The sequence below is a fragment of the Leuciscus leuciscus genome (genome assembly GCF_965113295.1).
Source record: "Leuciscus leuciscus genome assembly, chromosome: 5".
Classification (NCBI taxonomy): Eukaryota; Metazoa; Chordata; class Actinopteri; order Cypriniformes; family Leuciscidae; genus Leuciscus; species Leuciscus leuciscus.
This window is the reverse complement of record NC_138729.1, coordinates 2664933-2690841: the sequence shown is the minus strand read 5'-3', so window position 1 is coordinate 2690841 and position 25909 is coordinate 2664933. Positions and strand designations below refer to the sequence as shown.

At 36.9% G+C, this 25909-nt stretch overlaps 1 protein-coding gene across 1 annotated transcript in view; it reads right to left on the bottom strand.

The window, feature by feature from the left end:
* The window catches only part of astn2 (astrotactin 2), a 481074-nt gene that overhangs the window by 381445 nt on the left and 73720 nt on the right, over positions 1-25909 (bottom strand). Inside the window, exon 2 of the mRNA XM_082170500.1 lies at positions 12314-12501. Within this exon, the coding sequence (XP_082026626.1) occupies positions 12314-12501 (188 nt within the window). The remainder of the gene's footprint in view (positions 1-12313; positions 12502-25909) is intronic.

Here is a 25909-nt window from a genome sequence, read left to right as displayed (position 1 = left end):
GAACCCGGACTCCCTGTCTGGCAGAAGAACACGTTCTATGGCCTCCTTGACCAACAGGGATTGAACTTCCTGTTCCATAACCCAAACCTGCTCTGAGCCGACCACAGTCCAGACCACCCCGTTGAACTTCGGGGGAGGGGAGCTGAACTGCAGTCTGTAACCCAGCTCTACAGTATGCAGGGCCCACGCAGATATATTCGGAAGCATGACCATGCGGCGAGAAAATCTACTAAGGGAACCAGCCTCTCAAGGCTGGCCTCGGGTGTCAACCGAGCCTCATTCCCGACCCCCTGAAGCGGCTGACCGGCAGGGAGCAATCGAGAATAATTTTCTGTGTGCGGACGCGTTCGCTGCCCAGCCGCAGGTCTTTCTAGAGGCGGCTGGAGCGGCGTGCGTGCGTGGGAAATCAGTGTGGCCCGAAGCGTACTGGACGGCGGGAACACAGCACTGATTTCCTGAGAGCTCCGGGGGGAGGCGACCTCGATCGCTCCACCCCGGGGGGGACAGCTCTGAGTGGTCCGGCCGCAGCTAGGACCACCTGGCAGAAGCCTTCTTTGCCTAAAGGACGGTCCTCAGATCGACCTTAGGCTCAGAAGGCTTGCCGCAAGAGCGCCGTCTCCTTTGCCAGGCTCCCTCGGGAGGGGCGCGGGAGGCGACACTCTTTTTGCACCTGTCGGTGCGAGGCTCAACATTTTAATTCCTCAAAATTAAATGCAGCCAAAAACACTAGATAAGTGAAACGGTGGTAGGCTGAATTAAAATATCTAACTTCTCAAAGTCAGATAATATTCCATCATTTTAATTCCATTAAGAATTAAATGCAGCCATAATCACCAGACAATACTGTTTGTTTAGTTTAATATTTATTTAAACGGTTTCGTAATCTACGCGCTGCCTCGGCAAACGCGAGATTCGAGCCGTCGGTCACAATATATCGGCTTTCATCCCTCGAGAAGAAAGTCAACAATTGCGAGGTTGAAACATCCGACAGCGCACGGCTTTTTTTTTTTTTTCTATGCACGCGCGCCGAGATATTTCTCAATGAACACTGCCAGCCCCCTCAGGAGCTGACTGTGAATGCCTCGCACCCAAACAGTATTATTTCACAGATCGTGTGTGTCCCTTTTATAGCAGACTCGTAATCTACGCGCTGCCTCGGCAAACGCGAGATTCGAGTCGTTCACAATATATTTGGCTTTCATCTCTCGAGAAGAAAGCCAACGGGCGCGAGGCTGAAACACCCGGAACGCACGGCTGTGTGCGTCAAGATATTTATCAATGAACACACAGCCAGCACCCTCAGGAGCTGACTGTGCATGCCTCGCACCCACGCAGAATCTTTAATGCAGAGTAGCCCCGTAATCTACGCGCTGCCTCGGCAAGCGCGAGACCCGAGCTATAGATTCTGTATTGCAATGCAGACATAATCTACGCGCTGCCTCGGCAAACGCGAGATCAGTCACAGCATCTTTATTGCAGAGTAGCCGTAATCTACGCGCAGCCTCAGCAAACGCAAGATCCGAGCCACTATAGATTCTGTATTGCAATGCAGACCTTTAAACTACGCGCTGCCTCTGCAACGCGAGTCACAGAATCTTTATTGCACAGTAGACCCGCAACCTACGCGCTGCCTCGGCAAACGCGAGATCCGAGCCACTAGATTCTATATTGCAATGCACTTATAGGACAAACAACACCAAATAGGACAAACAGTTTCACACAGAGCGCTTGCTGAAGAGCAAAAAGCTGATGTGTGTTTGTGCCAGCGTCCCTTTGTATCTTCCGGTTATGCCGTCATCTACTACGTCATGACGCAGCACCAATCAGGATTGGACAGATTTCATTCATGCTTCAGATGCGTTACGCTGAGGGCGTTCCCCAAAGTGTCGTCACGACGACGACGCAGTGAGTTCCCTCGAAGGGGAACTCAACATTCTAGTTATAAACTTTTTTGTAATGTTTTCAATTTCAAATAATTGTTTTTGATTTTTTTTTTTTTTTTTTTGCATGTATCATTTCCTATCATTAAATGTGATTATTTGTAATATATTTGCTTCATATCTGCCACCAGTCACACTCCACTGTGAATATGTGTTTTGGCATCAGCCATACAAGATTCAAATCAGTAAACTAAGGAATAACTTGCTAGCAACTTGATTCCAGTTTCTATATATGACCTTTGTGAACAAATGAATAAACCATCTTGCCATAAACTTGTGGCCAAGTAATACACAATGAAATATAGCACTCAATAAATCAACAATATGTGAATTAAAAATGCAATGGAAAATAGAATATATATTCTTTTTATATTAACTTTTTTTAAATGAAATATTATTTAAAAGTATTCGGACTAGTTTTTTTTTTATGATCTTTCTTTTTTTTTTTTTTTTTGGTGATAATAGATATAGATTAGATGATAAAAGATGCAGCTATATAACTCCATGGCAAATATCCATTCATTGACATAATGTGCTGTAAAATATGGCATTAATTATAAACATTAAAACAAATAAAAAACGTATTTATGCCTTCAAGACTATTAGAGGTTTTTTTATTTTATTTTTATTAGAAAGCCAATAAATCTCTGTTACTTTAATTTCCTGTTATCACTGTCTATAGAGATCAATAAATACAGTAACACTTTAGTTTAGGGTACAATTACTATTAACTAGTTGCTAATTAGCATATTATAGGATATTGGCTGTTTAATAGTGCTTATAAAGCATATATGCATTCATTATTAACTCTTAATACTTTACTAACTATTAATAAGCAGTAATTAGTGGTTTATTGAGGCAAAAGTCATAGTTAACTGTGAGAATTTGACACTAAACTAAAGTGTGGCCATAAAAACTGTAACTAATGTATTACTGCTCATTGTTAGTTTAGTTAATGTTAACATAACCTCATTTTAAACTGTTGCCATTACTTTTTATATACACTGTAAAACATTTTCACTTCAACTTAAAAACTGCTGCCTTAAAAGTATATTAAATAAAAGAATTATCAAATTGGCTGTTCAAGTCTTTTCAACTCTTTGTTTTAGTTTATTTCAGTTATATTAAGCTGACTTAAACAATTGAGTTGACTCTTGTATAACTTAAAAAGTGTAAATTGAAATTGGTTAAATGGACGTGTCTAATACGTCAGCACACAATCTCTCACAAGTCTTGAGTTTGGCTGAGATCTGTTGACTGAAAAGCTCATAACATATGATTCACATCTATATTCATATCATCAGATCATCAGACACTCCTGTCCTGTGATGGAGACTTCAATCATTTGAGCCAGTGCATTTCAACGAGTGTCTTGAACTTATTAGTGTTGACAGTGTATGGCCTACACAACTGCAAGAGAAGAGCAAATGTTTCCAGACTGAGGAGAGGAGAAGATAATGTGCATTATTGTGCCAAGTAGAAACTGTGGTTTGATTCTGATGCAATAAAGCTTCAGCTATGGATATTGAGCTGTTTGTTTATATCTCTCTCTCTCTCTCTCTCTCTCTCTCTCTCTCTCTCTCTCTCTCTCTCTCTCTCTCTCTCTCTCTCTCTCTCTCTCTCTCTCTCTCTCTCTCTCTCTCTCTCTCACTGTAAAAAACATAAGTGTGAATTTCCAGCATGCCCCTGCTGGTTGTTATACTATCATAATAATCTTCAACTAGTAGCAAAACTCATTACAGATAAATGTCAGCTGTACAGGGTGAGAGTGAGCAGAAGTGACTGTGATTCCAGCATTGCAAACACTTTTTATAGATTGCAAACTAACAAACTGCAACCAGTTGTGTTGGACAATGTTCTTTGACATTAGCACACTGGTTTGGGGGAAATAATAATTAGATAAACATAGTACAAAGTTGTCTTGAAAGAGAACATTAATCCAAATAATAATGATAAAACAGCGCTGCACTATTATCCCACAAAGCAACACCAAATACAAATATTTCTTTTTTTCTTCATCTTTTTTGTTTTGTTTATGCATGCATGCACTGATTTTACATTAAAATTCAGAACACAGAAATAAATGATTATTAAATACTGCAAAATCCTGGCAATATTTCAGAGCGTCTTCAACGTTTTTTTTTGTTTTAGTTTGTTTTTTAGGACTGTTGTTTTCAGTGTTTTGCTCTCTCATTCATACTCGCATCAGCTGCCAGAGCACCGGTGTGTGATGAAGTCATTGAAGTTGCACACAAAGTGCAATAAACTGCTAAACTATGTGCACCCAGAGATTTGCACCAGTGAAAATGAAGCAATATCACATGAGCAGGAGCGATGTTGCTCCAGATATCAGATATTCATATTCACACCAACAACACATTTGTAAGTGTGAAATTGCTTTTATATATAATTCAATAAATGGTAACACTTTATTTTAGGGTCCAATTCTCACTATTATCTTGTTGCAGATATTTTTTTAACTTATAAAGCACATTTTCATGCCTTTTTCTGCATGACCATATTCTACATCCCTTAATCATCCAACTACCTTCCTAACTATTAGTAAGCAGTAATTAGGAGTTTATTGAGGCAAAAGTCACAGTTAATAGTGAGAAGTGTGACCCAATAAACAAAGGGACAGATTTACTAAACAGGACAAATTAGTGGCTGCAAACAATTAAAGCACAGATGAGAGTTGTAAGTTCTGCAGGTGATGTGCAAACTTAATGACATGTAAGGTGCAAAATAGGTTTGGTTCAATAATGGTGCATATACCAGTCAATTGACTGCCACAAACCGTAGTAAATCATCTTGCATGATTCATTTAAATACTCTCCCTCCAAGAAATGTTGCGTCTGAAAGGTAAACTCCTACAAATGTATATGCAATAATATCAACTGCAAAATTAACTAAAATAAGTATTTAGTAAATCCTGACTGTAGCATTATAACTACAAAAGAGAGTTTGCGCTGGAGCAAGCTGTTGGGAAATCTGGCTCATTAGACAATGAAAATAGTTCCAAATGAAGCAAAAGCAGGATCAACCACTGTGTATCAACACACAATAATCTACAGGAGAATGAATGAATCCTTCTGTGAGAAATGCTTGGCTTATGAATATCAAGCTACGTAACTGGATGCTCCCGGAAGGTTAACATCTGTATGGCCCATTTATTATTTATCTAGTCTAGTGCACTTCTTGAGGCCAGGGAAGTGAGGTTTACATGCACAGCTCTCACTACCTGGACTCCGTTACACTTGCATTGTAAGCGGTCGGATACCAGATTGAAAATTGTCAAAGTATCCATTTGAGATTATGAATGTGATCTAACCCTAACCCTAACCCTAACCCCAGCCTATGAAAGAAAGATTTGAGATCGGTCTATAGTTGTTCAATATACTGCTATCCAGATTGCTCTTTTTCAGGAGGGGCTTGACAACTGCGGTTTTTAGGGAGTTTGGAAAACTCCCAGAGAGAAGTGAGGAGTTAACCACTTCTAGAAGATCTGCTTCTAACCAGTTTAACACACTTTTGAAAAAGGAGGTGCACTGTAAAAAATAAAATCGTAAAAAAAATGGTCAATGACTGTCAGCTGCGGCTGCCAAACAAAAACCGTAAAAATAAAGTAAAATATTGTAATTTAAATGAAGTGCAAAAAACGTTTACAGAAATTTTCCTTAAATGTTTTACAGAAAAACACTGTTATTTTACAGCTATTTCCTGAATTATTACGATCAAACACCTTCATTGTAAAAAAAATCCCATAAAATAACAGTCAAATGACTGTCAGCAACGGCTGCCATACAAAAACCATAAAATTAATGTAAAATATCCTAATTTAAATAAGTGCAAAATACTTTTACAGAAATCTTCATTAATCTTTTTTAACAGAAACACACAGTTAAAACACAGTTATTTCACATTTATTTTCTGATTTTTTTTACTGAAAAACACGCAGTTAATTATATGCATGATTTGTTGTGACTATACGTCACTGCATCAGCCATTACACAGTTACTGTCTGTTAAATAAAGCAACATTCAGCATAACATCTGTGTTTCTCTGCTCATCCTGCACTGAAGCTCAGGCTCTACTCTTCAACACAACGGTGACACATGAAACACACCATACAGGAACACTTTAAACCCCAACAGAACATTAAACACTACCAGATCTCTCAGGATCTCAGCATCTTCACTTATTACAATCCAGACTTTATTTCTTTCATACTAACATTCTTATTGAGAATGGCTGCATTAACTGAGTGTCTCTGATGCATATTTGTAATTGTAGCAATCCAAGAGAAACTCAGATCAGATGATGTTGGTCACTTTATAGTGATAATAGTCATCATGTAGTGTCCTGTTTTATTAATACCACCTAAAGTGAAATATCTGACTAAGTCGTTAAATATTAGTTGTTCATTTTGCATGACAAAACCGCTAAACCTGCAGTGCTGTGATACTCAGATTTTATGATGTCATTATACAGAAAATGTTTTGACAGGATCATATAGACTCACTCAGACATCAAGAATCAGCGTATGAATCACAACAATGGTGACAATGAAAAAAAATCTGAATTACTATAAATTTACAAAAAGGCTTTGTTGGTTGTCACCATTGTTGAGATTAATATGTTGATTCTTGATGTCTCTATACTACTAAAAAAATGAACCAGCTCAAAACTTTTTATGTACAATATATATCTTTTTTTTTCAGATTGTTATAATACTGATGCCACAATACTTCAAGGGTTAAGTGAAAAATTATGACATTTATAGACTTTGTATAAAGTTAAATTCCATCTACATATTATGTAATCTAAGCTAATATATTCAGAGTCCTGACTGACACATCAGTGAATCAGATCATCATATGATGACTATAACATCATCGATGAATGACCAAGATCATCTGATGTTTTCTCCAGCATGTATTGCTATAACAAACGTGTATGAAATACACAGTTAAAGCAGCCAGAGAAACATTAAAGTTAAACATTAAAAGTTCAAGAGCCCAACTAAAGAAAACACTGATCTCCATCATGGTGACATCAAATTTATTTTAAAGTGTTTTACACTTTATTTAAATTAGCATATTTTACTTTAATTTTAGGGTTTTTGTTTGGAAGCCGCAGCTGCCAGTCATTTGACCATTTTTTTACCATTTTTTTTACAATGAAGGTTTATGATCGTGATTATTCAGGAAATACCTGTAAAATAACAGTGTTTTTCAGTTTATTTAATTTAGGATGTTTTACAATTTTTTGGGGAGCTGACAGTCATTTGACCATTTTATCATTTAACTGTTTTGTTTCTGTTAAATTACAGATTATATTTGTAATTTTACATACATTTTTATGTAATTTAAGAAACCAGAAAAAATACTGTATGAAAAATACAATCAATTTTCTGTATAAAAAATGTGAATTACTGTAATTTGTCAGTAATGTCACAATACCTAAAATAACAGCTGAATTTTTATTTTACAGATATTATTTGTAATTTTACAGTGTTGTGAGTACAATTTAAAATTAAAGAAAATGATCGTCAAAAAATCACAGTTATATTCTGTAAAATTAGGATTTTTTTTTTTACAGTGTGGGGATTGTCTCAAGGTTGATGTTTGAAGGTGCTGTACGGTTTCTTCCCAAATTTGACCACTAATTTCTTCAAAATCAGACATAGTAACTTTCTGCGGATGTGGTCTGATCTGTCTGACCCCAGTGCCACATGAGGATATGCTGATCGCCTTTCTGATATTACTGATTTTCTCAGAGAAGAAGGAAGCAAACTCACTGTACTTGCTGTCTGAGAGCGTTTCACTGGGAATCTGGCTTGGGGGGTTAGTTAGGGCGTTTTCACACATGAAAGTCCGCACCGAGGTCCAAACCAAAGGTCATGTTTTGATACATTGTACACATTCGGTTAGTTTTGGTTTGTTTTCACATTGCAATTTTGCGAGCGCACTAAAGAACTCTACATGACGTACTTGTGTCCTGTCGTCATCATCTATGTGGGCTGCATCTTGACATTGATTGGTTTGTAAACGGACGTGCGTCTGACGTCAGCGTGTTGTCAGTTCGGCGGGTAACTTTGACAAGAATGAATGAACAGACGCATATCGTTGCCACTATACTGTTATTATTGCGGCATTACTCCCTGCAGCACCGACTATACTCGAGGCTAGTTCAAATTTGACAAATGAACGTCCTCGTTGTGCAAACATTTTATCGTCGCCGGCAGGACAAATATGTGTGTGTGTGTGTGCACGTGTGTATCAGCTGGAAGAAACGCTGTGGGCAGGACTAACAGATCTTCACATAAATATTCTTCTTCAGTTGTTTAGGCTGCGCGGGAACCACCGGAACTTCCTGTAAATGAAAGTCCGAACCATACAGAAAATGCTTTCACACTAGAAACGAACCAAACCTTTGTTCAGTTTGATCCGGACCGAGACTACCTCTTTTCGTCGGACCAAATGTCATCTGTTTGCTCAGGGCCATGGTCCGAAGGAGGTTTCACACCTGTAATTTTGATCTAGACCAAACTGAAAAGTCTGAAAATCCAGACCAAACAAGGTAGATGTGAAAGTGCCCTTAGACTCTCTACAGTAGTAAAAAGAGTGCGTGTGTTGTATATGTTTCTGTTTATAATATTTGAGAAGAAAGTCTGTCTAGCTTTGCCTAGTTCCACATTGAAAGCATGAAGGCTGTCTTCATAGATGTTATAATGGACTACAAGTTTTGTCTTCCGCCACATGCGCTTTTCTGCATTGTCTTTTCATCTTTTGAACTGCTGTTGAGTTTCTCCAAGGTGCTTTTAGTCTGACACTCTTCTTCCTGACTTTCACAGGAGCAATATCATCTATTAGACTCTGTACTTTTGAGTAAAAGGACTCGAGGAGAGAATCAACAGAGTCAGCAGATATGCTTGGTGTTAAGGATATAGCCTTCATAAATAGCACACTAGTGTTCTCATTTAAGCATCTCTTCTTGACAGACACAGATCTAGCTTCAATAGTAGGAGAGATCAATATGTCAAAGAAAATATGTCATTTCATCGATTGTCCTTAATAACAATCGATGAAATGTTTAGACCCTTACTGATAAGTAAATCTAGAGTGTGTCCATGATTGTGTGTGGGTCCGTGTACATGTTGAGTCAGATCAAAAGTATTTAAAACAGTTATGATTTCTTTTGCCATATTGGTTTCGTCATCTATGTGAATATTAAAATCCCCAGCAATGGCAAAACAGTCAAACTCTGAGGTAATTGTTGATAACAGCTCTGTAAAGTCCTCAGCAAAGGCTGGAGAGTATTTTGGAGGCCTGTAAATATGTGTGGCGCACCTTTTAACACAATACCCAGATATTCGAAAGACGAGTAATTCCCAAATGATACTTTCTTACATTGATAGATAGCTTTAAATAGCGCAGCTAAACCCCCACCTCTCCTACCCACTCTGCAGACACTCATACAAGTAAAGTTATGTTTCATCGAGGACTGTTGCACTGCAGCTGTCTTCTGTAGAGTGTAGTAGTCTATTATGGCGCTTTTCCACTACACAGTACCAGCTCGCCTCGGCTCGCCTCGACTCGACTCGACTCGGCTCTGTTTGGTTTTCCACTGTGTAAAAGTTGTACCTGTACCCGCTTCCAGGTACTCCGGCGAGGTTCTGAGAGAGCTGAGGCGAGCTGAGGCGATACTAAAATGTGACGTGAAAACAAGGCAGACTGCTGATTGGTCAGAGAGAATCGTCACTATTCACTGCGTCATCATTGCACGCGCCAGACGGAGTATCCTGAATAAAAAACAGCAAAAACAAAAACAAAACCATCCAAAAACAGCATACACTCGATTTCCTCCATTGTCCTGTGTGTGCAGTGGCGGTTCTACATTGAATTACACCCTGGGCGAGACCCCCTTCGAGCGCCCCCCTCAATTTTTATTTATTTCCCCAGAAAACAAGACTTAATATCTTATGTCATTTTACTACTTTAGTAAAATAACGTTATGCATCTTTATTTAAGAAATGTTTGATATTTGGACTGAAAACAAGACAAAAATACTAAGTAAGAAAAGCATTTTTTTTTTGCAGTTTAATAACTGAACTTGTAACAGTTTTGTTGCAAAGCACAATATTATGGTGAAATTAGATCTCGTGTTTGAGTTAAAACCGAATTATTGTTAAGCATAGCAAGAATCATAGCAAAAAGGCTAACAAATAAGAGTTATACCCACCAATTAATATTGCCCCTTCATTCATGACATGGATACCGTAATCATACAGAGAAAACATAGTTGCATACCTTTATCTTTCGCTCGTTTCTAAATTGGGCACCTGATGGCTTTGACCTTTCTTGTCCATCTCTTATTTGGCACTCGACATCGACAATCAACAGATTTCCCCTGATCCCCCCCATACCAACTGTCACTCACGACGAGTCACGACCAGAAGTCAAGACTAAACCAATTCACCTTGGTGGTGGTGACCAAGTAATCGTTTTGTATTACCTATTTTTATTAGCCATTCAGACAATTCAGAAAAACAAAAATGTGCAGGAAATATAGAGGCCTGTATTTATAATATTATGAATGAAATGTGCGTTATTTGGAAGAAAGTCGAGGTGTGACTGACTTAGATAAACTATATGGACCCCCCCCCCCCCCCCCCCTCCCCTGTCCGTTCCATTTGGGAGAGACCCAGAGGTGAACTGTCATCCGCGCCCGCGCCTCCTCGCCTCCTCGCCCCCTCCCCTTTCCCCTTCTCAAACAAACAGCTTCTGTGCACGGCATCTTCTCAGCAAGCAGGGGCGCCTGCAGCTGCAGGGGGCGCAAATTTGCCAATTCCCCACACAGTGAAATGATAGATAATAGAAAACCGCTTCGCGGCGCAAATTTATTTATTTATTTTTCTACTCGTGCCGGCCGCCCCCCAAAAAATGCCGCCCCGGGCGATTGCCCGGTTCGCCCGTGGCAAAAACCGCTACTGTGTGTGTGTGGGTAGCGGGTGTGTCTCGCGCGTCTCGCGTTAAAGATTAAGTCACGGCAGTTTCCTGCGGCGTCGCTATGACGACCAGGTACTATTGTGGAGGTACTATCTGCAATGGAAAACGGAGCAAAAAGCCAACCGAGCCGAGCCGAGTCGAGTCGAGCTGGTACTGGTAATGGAAAAGCGCCATTAGTAGACTGTTAGGTTGAGGTTAAGTTGACGTAGTTGTAAAGTTATTCATAGGCCCCGATCACGATTGCTTTTTTTATGTTGCTAGGCAACCACCGAAAAAGCCGTCTTGTCAGTCAAGTAAACATCATATTAGCCTTCTATTACCTTTATTTACTTTCTGTTAGCATTGTGGTAGTTACGGTTCGTGAAGTCGTTAAGCTCCTGGTAACCCGCGAGAGCACCACAAGTTTATCCTCCATCATTGAAGTCTCAGGACACTCAAAGGAACTGTAGCTTTCGTCACTACAACGGATGGCCCGTCTCTCCATTCATTCGATTGGACAGTGGGAAAAAACGCGATGACGTCGAGCGCTTTACTACTCTTTTCTATTCTATTCTATTCTATTCCACCCAGCTTATAGTATTTTATATTGTCTGTAATGTCATGTCATAATACATTTCAAATCAATTGCTTGTGATTGTGGTCACGACTGCTCAGCCAACTTTAATTATAAGAATGTACTGAAGTACAAAAGCATTTTACTGTACGTTGCAAACTAGCACGTTCCAAAAAAATTATGTGTGACCCTGGACCACAAAACCAGTCACATGGGTCAATTTCTTGAAATTGAGATGCATACATCATCTGAAAGCTGAATAAATAAGCTTTCCATTGATTTGGTTTGTTAGGATAGGACAATATTTGGTCAAGATACAACTATTAGAAAATCTGGAATCTGAGGGTGCAAAAAAAATCTAAACATTGAGAAAATCTCCTTTAAAGTTGTTCATTCATGTTGGCGATTGTGCTGCATTCACTCACAAAGATAAATGTTTTATATATTTACGGTAGGAAATTTACAAATTATCTTCATGGCTATTACCACAAATATACCCGTGCGACTCGAGACTGGTTTTGTGATCCAGGGTCACATATGAACAATAATTCATGGCTTCATGTGCATTTCCATTACTTTACATCTTCTTACATTTGAACTTTATTATTTTAAGTAATGTGAGAATCATAGATTTAACAAATAAAAGTAGTGGAAACGACAATTTGATTGTACTTGAGTTCATTTGCTGCCTTAAGTTTCTAAATTGAATAGGTGGATTTATTTTTTATTTATTTTTTGCACTGTTTTCATCTTGACTTGAAATCTAGTGTAGTTTCAGAAGATGCGAGTGAAGTCAGCCGTGTACTCACCATCACTGAGATGTGCAGCAGGTGCATGTGTTCGTGCAGGACCCGAGGCTGTTCCCGAACCGTGGGCTGCGTGACCTGGGACAGTTGCTCAGAGCTGCTGACGGACACGTGGAAGAACAGCGTCCCGTTCTCCAGCCACTGCTGCTTCCAGTGCACCTGAGAGATGAGCGCCCCGGTCCCGGACATCTCTGAAACACACGGAGGAACGACACGCTGATCACACACTGGCGTTCAGAACAGCAGAACGGTAAAAACAGGCCGGGGGAAATGTGAGTTAGATTGTTATTTACAAAATACAAAATGCAAAAAAAAAAAAAAAAGAAAAAAAAAAGTGTAATGAGCACATCCTGTAATTATACAAATATAATATAAGATACATTACATAATACACTACCAGTCAAAAGTTTGGTTTATTTATTGATTGAAATATTTTGAAAGAAGTCTCATAAGCTCACCAAATAATTATTTTTTTTTTTTTTTTTTTTTTTGTCTTTTAATTAAAATCATTCTAATATGATGATTTGATGTTCAGTTATCAGCAATTATTATTGATGACCAATGATGTTGCTCTTATTGTTATCAATGTTGAAAACAGTTGTGATGCTTCATATTTTTGTGGAATACACTGTAAAAAAGTCAAAGTCAAAACTTTCTGGTGACTGGTCACATCTAAATTTTTTAATTGGCCCAAGTGCAATTCTTGTTACAATAGTATGTTAACATTGGCTCAATGAGAAATAATATGTCAGACTAATTGAACAATTTAGATGTGACCAGTCACTAGAAATTTTTGACTTGGGGATGTAATTTTTTTTTTTACAGTGTATGTGATACTTTTTCAACCGGAATCTTTCATTAATAGAAAAAGTATTTTTTTTTATATTATTAATTGTCACTTTTGATCAGTTTTCTAAATTTAGAAAGAAAAATCCTTCAATTTTTTTTTCAATCTTACCCCAAACTTTTTTAATTGTAGCGTCTCACAGTTTCCATCAAGCAGCACAACTATTTTCAACATTAATAATAATCATAAATGTCTCTTGATCATCAAATCATCATATTATTATGATTTCTGAAGGATCATGTGACACTGAAGACTGTAGTGATGATGAAAATTCAGCTTTGATCACAGGAATAAATTACACTTTGCTATATTCATGTAGCTATTTAATTTCATGTAGCTGAAATTATGTAGCTATTCATGTAGTGTTATTCACAAATTTCATGTAGCTATTCATGTAGCTATATAATTTCAGCTATTTGAAATTATAATAATATTTCACAATTTTGCTGTTTTCACTCAATACGATTCATGCATATATTGTGTTTTAATCCATCATAAAGGTTCTGTATGGATTTGTGTGACTCCATCTGAACTTCCATATTAAACTAGTAATAATATCTGCCGTCAAATGAAGAGTTATTATGACATCCTATAACCAAGTCATCCATTTTCCCAACTTCAAACATGTTTTTCCGAGCATCACATCGAGTCTCTTCATACCAGCCCTCTTTTGATATCTCAAACGGTTCTTGACGTCTTTAATCTAAAGGTGACATTGTCAGATGTGCTTGAAACAGAGTCTCCGACTTCAATCGCAATAACCGTACCTCAAACTTTCTGACATCTGACAAGTTTCAAGTGTTTATTAGTTCATTGAAGTTACTGGCATCACTGATTCAAACATTGCGTCATGCACTATAAGTCTTCTGAAGTCGTACAGTAGCTTTATGTGACAACCAGCAAACAAATATTAATTCATTCAACTTTGTTTTTGCACATGTACATGCTAAATCATATCAGGTTTAACTAATAATACATGTAAATCTATTACACTAAGTTTTTGTTGTGTAGTCTTTGATCTGATATAGAGCTGTAATACAATAAAATACTAAATATATTAAATATATTTTAAAGTATAAATATTATTTGAAAAACTTGTTTTATTATCTGTCTGTATTATCTGAAAATTTGAAATGTTGCCTTAGCTGACTGAAATAAAATCAAACTTGAAGTACTAAACGTACAAAAAACTCAAATAAACATACAAATAAATAGAAATATAAAACATTAAAAAAAATAACATAATAAAGTTATTAAAACTAATATTAAATCCAAAAATATCAGCTTATTAAAAATATCAATAATACTATAATGGATAATATTATAGTGGACCAGATGTCATTCATTAGTTTTGTTCATTTCATAAGCAATCGTTACAAGGCAACTTATAATCTTAAATATCACCTATATCTATCTATATCTATCTATCTATCTATCTATCTATCTATCTATCTATCTATCTATCTATCTATCTATCTATCTATCTATCTATATATATATATATATATATATATATATATATATATATATATATATATACATATATATACAGTACACACTACCGTTCAAAAGTTTGGGGTCAGTAAGATTTTTTAATGTTTTTAAAAGAAGTATCTTCTGCTCACCAAGGCTGCAATTATTTGATAAAAAAACAACAACAAAAAAACAGTAATATTGTGAAATATTGTTCCAATTTAAATCAGCAGTTTTCTATGTGAATATATAGTAAAGTGTAATTTATTCCTGTGATCAAAGCTGGATTTTCAGCATCATTACTCCAGCCTTCAGTGTCACATGATCCTTCAGAAATCATTCTAATATTATGATTTGATGCTCAAGAAACATTTATGATTATTATCAATGTTGAAAACAGTTTTTTACATTTTTATTTCATGATGCTCTGATGAATAGAAAGTTCAAAAGAACAGCATTCATCTGAAATCTAAAGCTTTTGTAACATTAAACTCTACCGTTCAAAAGTTTGGGGTCAGTAAGTATTTTTATTTTATTTTTGGGGGAAATAAATAAAATAAATCAAAAGTTACAGTAAAGACATTTATAATGTTAGAAAATATTCTAATTTGAATAAATGCTGTTCTTTTGAACTTTCTATTCATTAAATAATTTTGGAAAAAAATTGTACACGACTGTTTTCATCATTGATAATAATAATGAATGTTTCTTGAGCATCAAATCATCATATTAGAATGATTTCTGAAGGATCATGTGACACTGAAGACTGGAGTAATGATGCTGAAAATTCAGCTTTGATCATAGGAATAAATTACAGTTTAAAATATATTAAAATAGAAAACAGTCATTTTAAATTGTCATAATATTTCACAATATTACTGTTTTTTGTGTTGTTTTTTATCAAATAAATGCAGCCTTGGTGAGCAGAAGAGACTTCTTTTAAAAACATAAAAAAAAAAAATCTTACTGACCCCAAACTTTTGAACGGTAGTGTATATATATATACTTAACCATTAAAACAAGATTTGAAAGCTCCGGTGGAGGGGAGGATTTATTGTGAATCATGAATTGCAGTCTGATCCTCTCACAAAGCTACTGTATTTAAAAGACAGTTATGATGATTTATTTATTTATTTATTTATTTTTCCTATTGGGAGCTTGAAAGCCTCTTCAATCCTAAAGGATTGAACAGACATGAGTTTGGAACGACACGAGGGTGAGCTTTTCATTTAGAAAATTTCCTTTAATTCCAGCCATCTCCAGTCAACAAACGGGCTCTTAAAACAGTCACTCCGGTACAAATGAGAATCAAACACGGCTCATAAGCACGGCTGGATTGATTTTCAATCATTCTTGAATCAGAGATCGGCTTCAGCGACTTCAGTCCTCAAAGCATAATCAAAAATCTCCAGCGTGTGATTGTACACCTCTATACGCTCCAGTGAGAACTGTTCCCGAACTGTTATTTGGGAAGGAATGGAGACCTTGAGGGGAGAACTGATAAAACGTGTCCAGATAGGGATCAGATCCGTGCGATGGCCTTTCCATCGACTCGGGTTTGCGGTCTGACCGCTCAGCGTGACCTCGGGAGTAATAAGCCTGATATTTTCAAAAGGAGCTTCAAGAAGAGAGGTAAAGCTGTTTCACCAGTAACGAGACGCAGGGAATTGATCCTGGAGGAGCACAGAGTGGCCGGATGCTGAGAACGGGACATTCGGAAATCAGGAAGATCCTGACCTCCAACAAAAGTGCTGTTAGATTTCTCTTTCAGGTCTCCGGAGACCTCGTACAGTTCTCAGTTAAGCGTCATTTCAGGACCGGAAAGAAGTGCACTTAAAGGACTAGTTCACTTTAAAATGAAAATTAGCCCATGATTTACTCACCCTCAAGCCATCCTAGGTGTATATGACTTTCTTCTTTCAGACGAATATAATCAGAGTTATATTAAACACCCTGACGCTTCCAAGCTTTATAATGGCAGTGGATTGCAACAGATTGAAGCTCAAAAACGTGCATCCATCCATCCATCATAAACAAACTCCACACGACACTGGCGGGTTAATAAAGGCCTTCTGAAGTGAAGCGATTTTTTGTATATGAAAAATGTTTAGTTTGTGTATGAAAAATAGTCAATATTCATATTTATATATGTATATTCATATTTAAATATTAATATTTTAATATTCATATTTTAAACTTTATAAAGTAAAATAACTAGCTTTCGGCCAAGCAAACATAGGGATTTCACTTAAGTGTAAAGCGCAACTTATGCGACACATTTATGATTCGCCATGACGCACTACTCCTGACGTCACAAGTTGTGTAAGTTGCGCTTTAGGCATAAGTAGAATTATACTTTGTAACATGATAAATATACGGTGGCCGAGAGAGCTCAACGCGCTGCAACTGAAGAAAACACATGCAAATACAAAAAACACCCGCAAATTAAGAAAACATCTTCATTAGTTTCACAACACATGTGTGCTCCAAATACTCACAACACAACCAAATACAGAAACGCGCTGCAAATAGGACAGAACACAACGGAAATGTTTCCGGGGAACCCAATAAGTGACGGACGGACGGACGGCTGGGACGTGCTTATTGCTCGTGAGCTTTACCTATGCCCTACTCTCTTAAAAGGGCAGACGGCAGAGCCCTTGAATGGGCACTTTGGAGGGAGCGGGGCACTTGTGTGCCATTATGTTGATGAAGGGAGCAACGAAAGACAACGTAATTTCCTCATTATTTTCACCTGGGATGTTCCCATGACAACGCAGCGCGTGTCCATCAGCTGAATAGCAGTTCTTACCGGAAATATAATATTATTGCTGTTAACATAACTGTTGCAAATAAATATACATTTTATACAACAAAGTTTTTAAAATATGCGTTATATCTGTGTGTGAGTGTCTCAACTTTAAAACTTGCCGTCTCATATTTGGACCCTAGCTGCATTCTAACATTTCTTATGAAACTTATTTTAACATAACATGACAAAATGTGTACAATGTAACTGATGTATAGATTAATGTCTTTCCCTCATGTTCTTTTTCTCTCTCTTTATTTATTTATTTTAGTCTTCAGCTCATTGTTCTTTTTAGTATTCTTATGACATTGAACATATTGTAAATACATTTTGTATATTGTATACAAAGTTGTATGCCATAAACGTGTCATCTCTGTATGTTTTGCAAAAAAATTAAATAATAATAAAAGTAGACAGCTGTAAGCGCGTCCTAGCCGGGTCCGTCACTTATTTGGTTCCCCGGAAACATTTCCGTTGTGTTCTGTTCTATTTGCAGCGCGTTTCTGTGTTTGGTTGTGTTGTGAGTATTTGGAGCACACATGTGTTGTGAAACTGATGAAGATGTTTTCTTAATTTGCAGGTGTTTTCTATTTGCACGTGTTTTCTTCAGTTGCAGCGCGTTGAGCTCTCTCGGCCACCGTATAAATATGATTTTTTTTATTTTATTTTTTTTACACACACTCATGGCTTTGCTTCAGAAGGCCTTTATTAACCCACCAGAGCAGTGTGGAGTATGTTTATGACAAACTAATTTTTTTTATATTTTTTTTTTATATAACTCCGATTGTATTCGCCTGAAAGAAGAAAGTCATATACACCTCGCTTGAGGGTGAGTAAATCATGGGCTAATTTTAAAGTAAACTACTCCTTTAATTCTACTGAATGTGCGCTTGATGAAGTGCACTTCAAATCTGAAAAGCACCTTTTAAAAACTGTACTTTCAGACACTATTAATGCAATTCAATGCCACGTAAGTGTGTTTAAAGAGAGTACACTTTAACCCTCAAACCAAATTCACTTTATAGCCATTAAATCTGTAATTGTGGACAAATGTGGGCACAGAGGACTCAGGTGTGATCCTATTTTTAATTTTTTTATTATAAATGTTATATCACTGTCTTCGGTAAAATTTTGTCTATCCATTTATGGTGGTTTTTTTTTTTTTGGGGGGGGTATTTTTGAATTTATTTACTTCAAAAAGTACCATATTTTCTATGTAAATTATGCTTATTTTTATGTTTTTTTTTAAATATTTTTTTAACTACATTAATGACTATGTACATTAAGTACATTTTAATGATCATTTGTACTACTTTTAAAAAGTTCACTTATTTTGATTTGCACATGTAAAGTTGTTTAAACTGTATTCAATATTACATTTAAACTAAATAGCAACTTTATCATGACAAATGTGTATATTTAAATACATCAAACCAGTTGACATTAAAGCATATGGAAACTCTTTACAATAAGGACCCATTAGTTAACATTAGTTAATGCATTAACTAACAATTAGCAACACATTTGTTACAGTATATTAATGTTTTGTCAATATTGGTTAATACAATTAGAACTGTTAAATTATGAAATTAAAGCTACATATAAAAATGCACTTAAGTTATGTAAAATTCAACTAATTAAGGGTCCAAAAACAATACATTTAGTTCGTACTTAAAAGTTTATAAGTGTAGTATATAAGTGTATTTATTTTTTTCACAGAAGTCACTAGTTAAAACTGATCTTCCATCTACTTCTACATACATCTTTCAATCTGGTCAATGATGCATTTATTTCTGAATTTAGCTTTTGTGTGTGTGTGTGTGTGTGTGTGTGTGTGTGTGTGTGTGTGTGTGTGTGTGTGTGTGTGTGTGTGTGTGTGTGTGTGTGTGTGTGTGTGTGTGTGTGTGTGTGTGTGTGTGTGTATGTGTGTACAACTCTAAAAGCACTTTTTCAGCATCTTTGGGACTAATGGACAGGCAGGCAGAAATTGCTGAGCATTGTATTACAAATCTGTAGTGTGTGAAACTTGCTATCAGAGTTTTTTAATCAGATGTCCTTTAATACAACAGCGAAGAGCAGAGAGCAAGTAATCGACCGTGACAAGGAACAGATCTTTTATAATAAAAACACGTCATATTTTACGGCGGGCAACCCTGGAGCAAGACATCGAAAGAAAATAAACACAAATAAAAGACAAGTGGTCAAGTGAATATTAGCATCAGCGTCACACCATATCAGATGACACGATCAGCTTCAATTAGCTTAAAAACTCCTTTTCCAGGCAGCAAGCCAAAAGTTTCAAGCCATTTAGATCAATTTAGAGTGGATTACTGTCGCTACTCAAAGCTGAATACATTTGAATAAATTAAATGCATTCAGGGCCACGGCTGAACTGAACAGGGACAACATGGCATGTTTGATGTGTTTTAATTAATCCAAATACTGTATATAGTTTGCTCAAACCTGCACCCATTGTTTAACAGAAAAGAAAGAAGCCAAACCAAAAAGAAACCTGTGTCTACCATAGTATAACTAACATAAATACACGAGCCACTGTGAGGATGCTGCCGAAATTAAAAACACTATTATGACTTGATAATGCTTGATTGCATCACTAGAGAAATTGTCCTGTGGCATATTTATCTCCCGCCTGCACAGAATTGCATGTCTATAAAAGTAATATTTAGTGTAATATAACTCTCACAGAGACAGACATTTGATTATTAAACATTTAAGGGATAGTTCACCCAGTAGCTGTTCTGTGGTTGTCGATTAACTAATACACTTTCACATAGGCCTAGAATTAAAATGTAGTCTTCTGATGTTTATTATTACCTATCCTAACATTACAGATCCATTTATTCTTAGATTTGATATAGCTTATTGAAATTATATGCAAATAATATATGAGCGGTCAGAATGACTGCTATGGCCATTATAGTAGTGATAGAATTCCAGTAGTTCTAGTGTTAAGTAAGACTACAATACAATGAGAACAATATTCATTAGACAGTGTGGAGGCCGTATACAACAATTAAGGCCATGAAACATATTTGTTGAATCTGTTGTATTAATATTAATTTAATTGTATATAATAAGAACAATTATAATTCCCACAAATAGTCAAGCTCAACCAGCTACTAAGGACTATCAATGCCTTTGCCGTGTGAAAGTTGCACTAAGCTATATCTCGATTCTGTTTTCTGTTCGATTGACAGATGATTTGCCAAAGCAATGGCGCAAAACACAGTGTTATGAACTTTATGAACTAGGACAGATTAAACTATCATAGTAGTTAAACAAGATACAGACATTTGGGTTACACTTTGTTACACAGTGTAATCACACATTTAATTACTAAGTAACTACATTAAGTAATACGTACGTAACTATAGGGAATAGGGTTTGGTTTGGTTTAGGGTTAGTTGCATGTAATTATGCAGAATGTATAGTTATTACTATAGTAACTCCTGCACATCCTACATAATCATCAGGCAATCTCTTCTCAGTGAACTGAAAAACCACAAGATGCGTGACACAGCAATAGATGGCGGCCGTGGTAATGCACAATATTAGTTTGTGATAATAAGAAGACTTAGTTAGCTACTGGAAAAGCTACACTGATTTGAAAGCAGCTAAGCTACTCTCTGCAAAAATGTGTTGAGTTAGTAGCATCACTACTGTAGTTATCTACTTCTCAACACTGCTTTCTATATAGAGGAACCGTGCAAATGCTGACAAGGCTGTGTCTAGTTCTCTGTTCCCAGAACAGGGACAACAATAATAGGAGTCATTGGGCTCAAATCCACTTGAAAGCAGGAGACAGTGTCCCCTCACCACAGGCCTGTGTGTAATTCATTAGCGTAACCCCATTAACAACCGGACCTGTGCTGGGACTCTCCAAAACACACCCTGTATTACTCCCAGCAAGGGCAACGGCACTGGATGGCTTCACCCGCCCCCGCTGGGACGTCCCGGTCCAGCTTGTGTCTCCGACACACGTGTGATCTCATTAAGTCAGCATCTACACGTCCTTGTTAAAGCCTCGCTGTTGTTCTGAACCTCTGCGACTCTGTGGTTTATGCCCTAGATGACTTTCCAACAAAAGCTTCCCGATGCCCGCAGTCAGCAAAACACTTATTACTCGACTCCTGGCTCAAGTGCTTCTCCCAAAGAAAAGCAATCAGCACACTTGGCAGAGACCGAGCTGCAAGTATCTGAATTTCACAAATCATATTCACACAGTCGCTCCGGCCCAGAACGGCCATATTGGTTGTGATTTCAGTGACACTGCACAACAGAGAAACTCACAAATGTGTGAAGCATAAGCTCGTTTTTCATGAGAATATGCTGGAAATGTTGGGTTGGGTTTGCACATACTGTACATACATGAGGATATGAACAAACAACACTAATTATTAAACTTTGCAATATCCTGCATGGTTTGTGCTATAGACATGCATGATAAACATAAATGATCATGCAGGTAATGATAAACATTCACTTTTGACATGTTAAACATTGTGTTCTCCATTCATAATAGGACAAAAACTTAAAGGGCTCCTATTATGCCCTTGTACAACTTCAGAAAACACATGATTTGTCACATATTTTAAGTTATTACAGCTCCTCTCTCCCCAGTCTGGCTCGAGCACGTCACTACTTCCTGTTTCGATGAAGCCCCTCCTTCTGAAATATGAAATGTGCTGTGATTGGTTCACTGGGTCAGTGTGTTATGATGCTACTGACAAGCATTTATGGTAAACTAAAATAGCATTTACTATCATTACTTTTGAAACTTGTCTATCATGTATTTGAATGTACTAGTTGCAATTTAGTACATTTAAAAAAATATATATATACACGTATATTACGTATAATAACACATGCAATATATTTTTTTGCAGTTTCAAGCATTACAAATATTTAACGCAATTAACGCAACATTCGTTTTTCCCCCGTCATCCTTTGGCTAGCGTTACATTATCACGCTCTTATTCATGCAAATGTGTTTAAAACATTCAAGCGCGATAAGACATAAAAGAGAACGCAGTGCAGTCAGTGACACACACACACACACACACACAATTATGTTTTTAATGAGGTAAATGAAGTCTTAAATTAACTTAAAGAGTTGTGAGAAAATGTGGGTGCATTATATATATATATATATATATATATATATATATATATATATATATATATATATATATATATATATATATATATAGATAGTGGTAGATTTTTAATAGATAAAATACTAAACTGTATATTAAACTAACCATGTCTCTAACATCTAACCTTACTTCCTTTTCAGGCCTAACATGATAACACTTTGAAACACAATGTACTAAAACGTTCTGTCCTGTGTTTTTGAATGCTGTATGTTGTGTTGCCATACCCCTTTTACTTTGGTTGTGTGAGTGTAAAAATAACAAATATGGGAATTGAAAATAGACAGATGAGTAAATTTGAACCTTGTGATTAACAATGAAGTAATCATTAATACGAAGTTTGCTTTACCTAGTAACAGAAGGGTTTGTCTATGAAAACCAATCAAATTGTGGGGAAATTATGTAATGCAGCATGATATTTTTGCCATACCTCCTTATTCTATGAAAAAACTGTTGTATTTGTGTTAGCTGGTGGGATTCTCAATGGAATTTGTCAGAGATCCTCAGGCCTTGCTTCTTCTTGGGGGAGATTCCCTGAGAACTGCTCGAGAGATCCTCTGGCCGTGATTAAAGCATTTAAAGGACATTTGCTAAAGCCTGTTTGTCAATTATTCCTGCGCAGGAAGAAAGCTAGTTAGGGAAACAAGCTAGTAAGGTAGACTCAGCGCCATCGCAGGTGGGGTGCGAGGCCCTGTGCGAACTTGAAATGCGAGGCCCTGCTCTTTGATGTGGATGCTCAATTGCGCATGAATAACAGTCACACGGACGTATAGCTGTTCTAGTTCTATGGCACGCATAATCTCGCTGCAATACGTTTTTATCAAGTAGAATAATACAGCATAATCATGCACATAGTCTCAGCTATGACTTTTTGCTATTTATTTCAGAGGGGAAAAAAATCAACTGTGCAACCACGAGTGGTTTTACATCAGGTCAGCTCGAGAATTTTCATCGAGAATCCGCCTACTTTACCAACGTGTATCTTAATGGTCCAGTGGTAGAACTTTCGCCAAGCGTGTCAGAGGTTCTGGGTTTGAATCTGCTCTCGTATGGTTTTATTTTTCTCGTATAACGTTAGTTTTTTTTCTTCTCATCAAAACCGATTATGTTAATCAGTGGTTGTATATCAAGCAGGGACACATTTGTGTGCATTATGTTAGAGTATCCACAACGGATTGAAGCGCGCGTCCAAATGAAGACAGTGTGGCGTGTGTGCAATTAAGCCACACGAGAAAACACTGTATCGGCGCCACTGATCGCAGCGGCAACGAGCACTTTGATCACTTGATTTAAAAAACACATTTCAGCGCTAGATCTTCTCTTATTTAAAAAAACGAACGAAATGAATGTTCTGCCAGTTAACTGGATATGTTTTATTTATTTGTAGAATTGTTACATTCGTGCCGCGAGATGTTTTAAAAAGTGGTGAAAAAAACCAACAAAAAAACAAAACTAAAAAAACAGCAGGATTGCGAGGCCCCCTATTGGCGCGAGGCCCTGTGCGGTTGCACAGTTCGCACAGTCTATGCGATGGCTCTGGGTAGACTATATATTAAGCATCGATTGGAGACGTCCCCGGTAGACTTAGGTCAGATGAGATAGGACTTAGTTAGGTTTAGGGAAAAATCTAGGACAATATATGTATATTTAAATATAGCTTATATAACAGCTTATAAATAGTAGTAGAAGCCTACTAAAAGATGTTTTTTTGAAAATGTACAAATGCAGAAAGTTGTCTAGGTTTAGGGGTTGAGGTTACAGGAGAGAATAAACAGTTTTTATAGTATAAAATCCCTACGCCTATGGAGAGTCCCCACAAAGATATCGAAACTGAGTGTGTGTGTGTGGTGTGTGTGTGTGTGTGTCAGAACATTGACAGTTGCATGGCAGGGACACAAGCGTGCATCAGCATTGCTTATCCTCATCAAAGCTGGCAGGCCAGAAGCTCTTTACTGTGTGCTGTGATGAACCTGGAGAGATCAGCTCAAACTCTCTGTGCGCGCGCCAAACCTTCAGTTATTCACATCACCGATATCAGGATAATCATCCACAGCTTGTACAGTTAGATTTAAAACAGATACAGAATCTATCAACATTCAGAGAGTTTGTGAGTTCATGTTTTACATTAATGCATGACTTTTAGATCATGATCTCTATCGAACGAGGCTCTACCAATCAGAATCAAGGACCGGAACTATCCATTTAATATTACATATTTCAGACGCTGGACCAGAATTCAATCCAGAGTATCAAAAATCCGACAAAACACGTAATTATCATGATGCAATTACTGGACCGTCTTGCTTATAATCCTATCTCCCTCCTGTTTCATTCGCTATCGGGAAACAGCAAATCAAATTACTCAAAATAAGTAATTAATATTGTTTTTTAATATAATATTGCAGGATTTTTTATTTTTTTTTATCATTTAAAACTACTTTTAAACTGATGTTCATATCTACTCATAATTAGACAACTTGATATTTTGTAAACACACAACTCTGCAGATTCCCTGCACTAACTACACTAATGAGACACTAACAAGTGATTATGAGAGCAGGAAAACAGAAAGATGCATAATAACTTTTCTTCTAAAGTATTTCTTTTATATGCACAAATTATGTGAAGTTTTAAATGTTATCTTCTATTGTACTTAAAGTGGTCATTTTGTATATGAGTTCAGTGTCAATGTTAGGTTTCTTGCAGTGATTATAATCGTATCACAAATGTTCATCTCTCGGACTGTAAATGAAGCAGATCTTCTGCTTCTCATTCAATGACTGACAGTGAAACCGTTCAAAAGTTTGAGATTTGTTAATGTCTTTAAAATAAAACTCTTCTGCTCATCAAGGCTGCATTTATTTGATCAAAAATACAGAAAACATACTATTATAAATACAATTTTCTGTTAAAATTTGCTTTTTATTCCAGTGATGGCAAAGATAAATAAAAAAATGAAAGTTCTTATTATTACCAATGTTGAAAACAGTTGAGACATGTCTCTCAGGACTCAGATTTTACTACTGTACCTTTAAGATATATAGTTAGACTGCTTGGCTGCTGAAAGTCCTGCTTTCTATGTCCATGGAGAGAGAAAACATGAGAACTAGTCATAATCTCAAATAGATAAAGGTCAGGTGGTCACCTCAGACACAGAGGCTTTGACACACCTGGACTGGAGATATGTGTGTGTGTGTGTGAGTGTCAATCAAAACTGAGGAGAGTTTGGCTGAGAGGAAGAGGAAGACAGTGATGACAAGAGAACGTGTGATCATGTGACACGTCTCGGTCAAGAT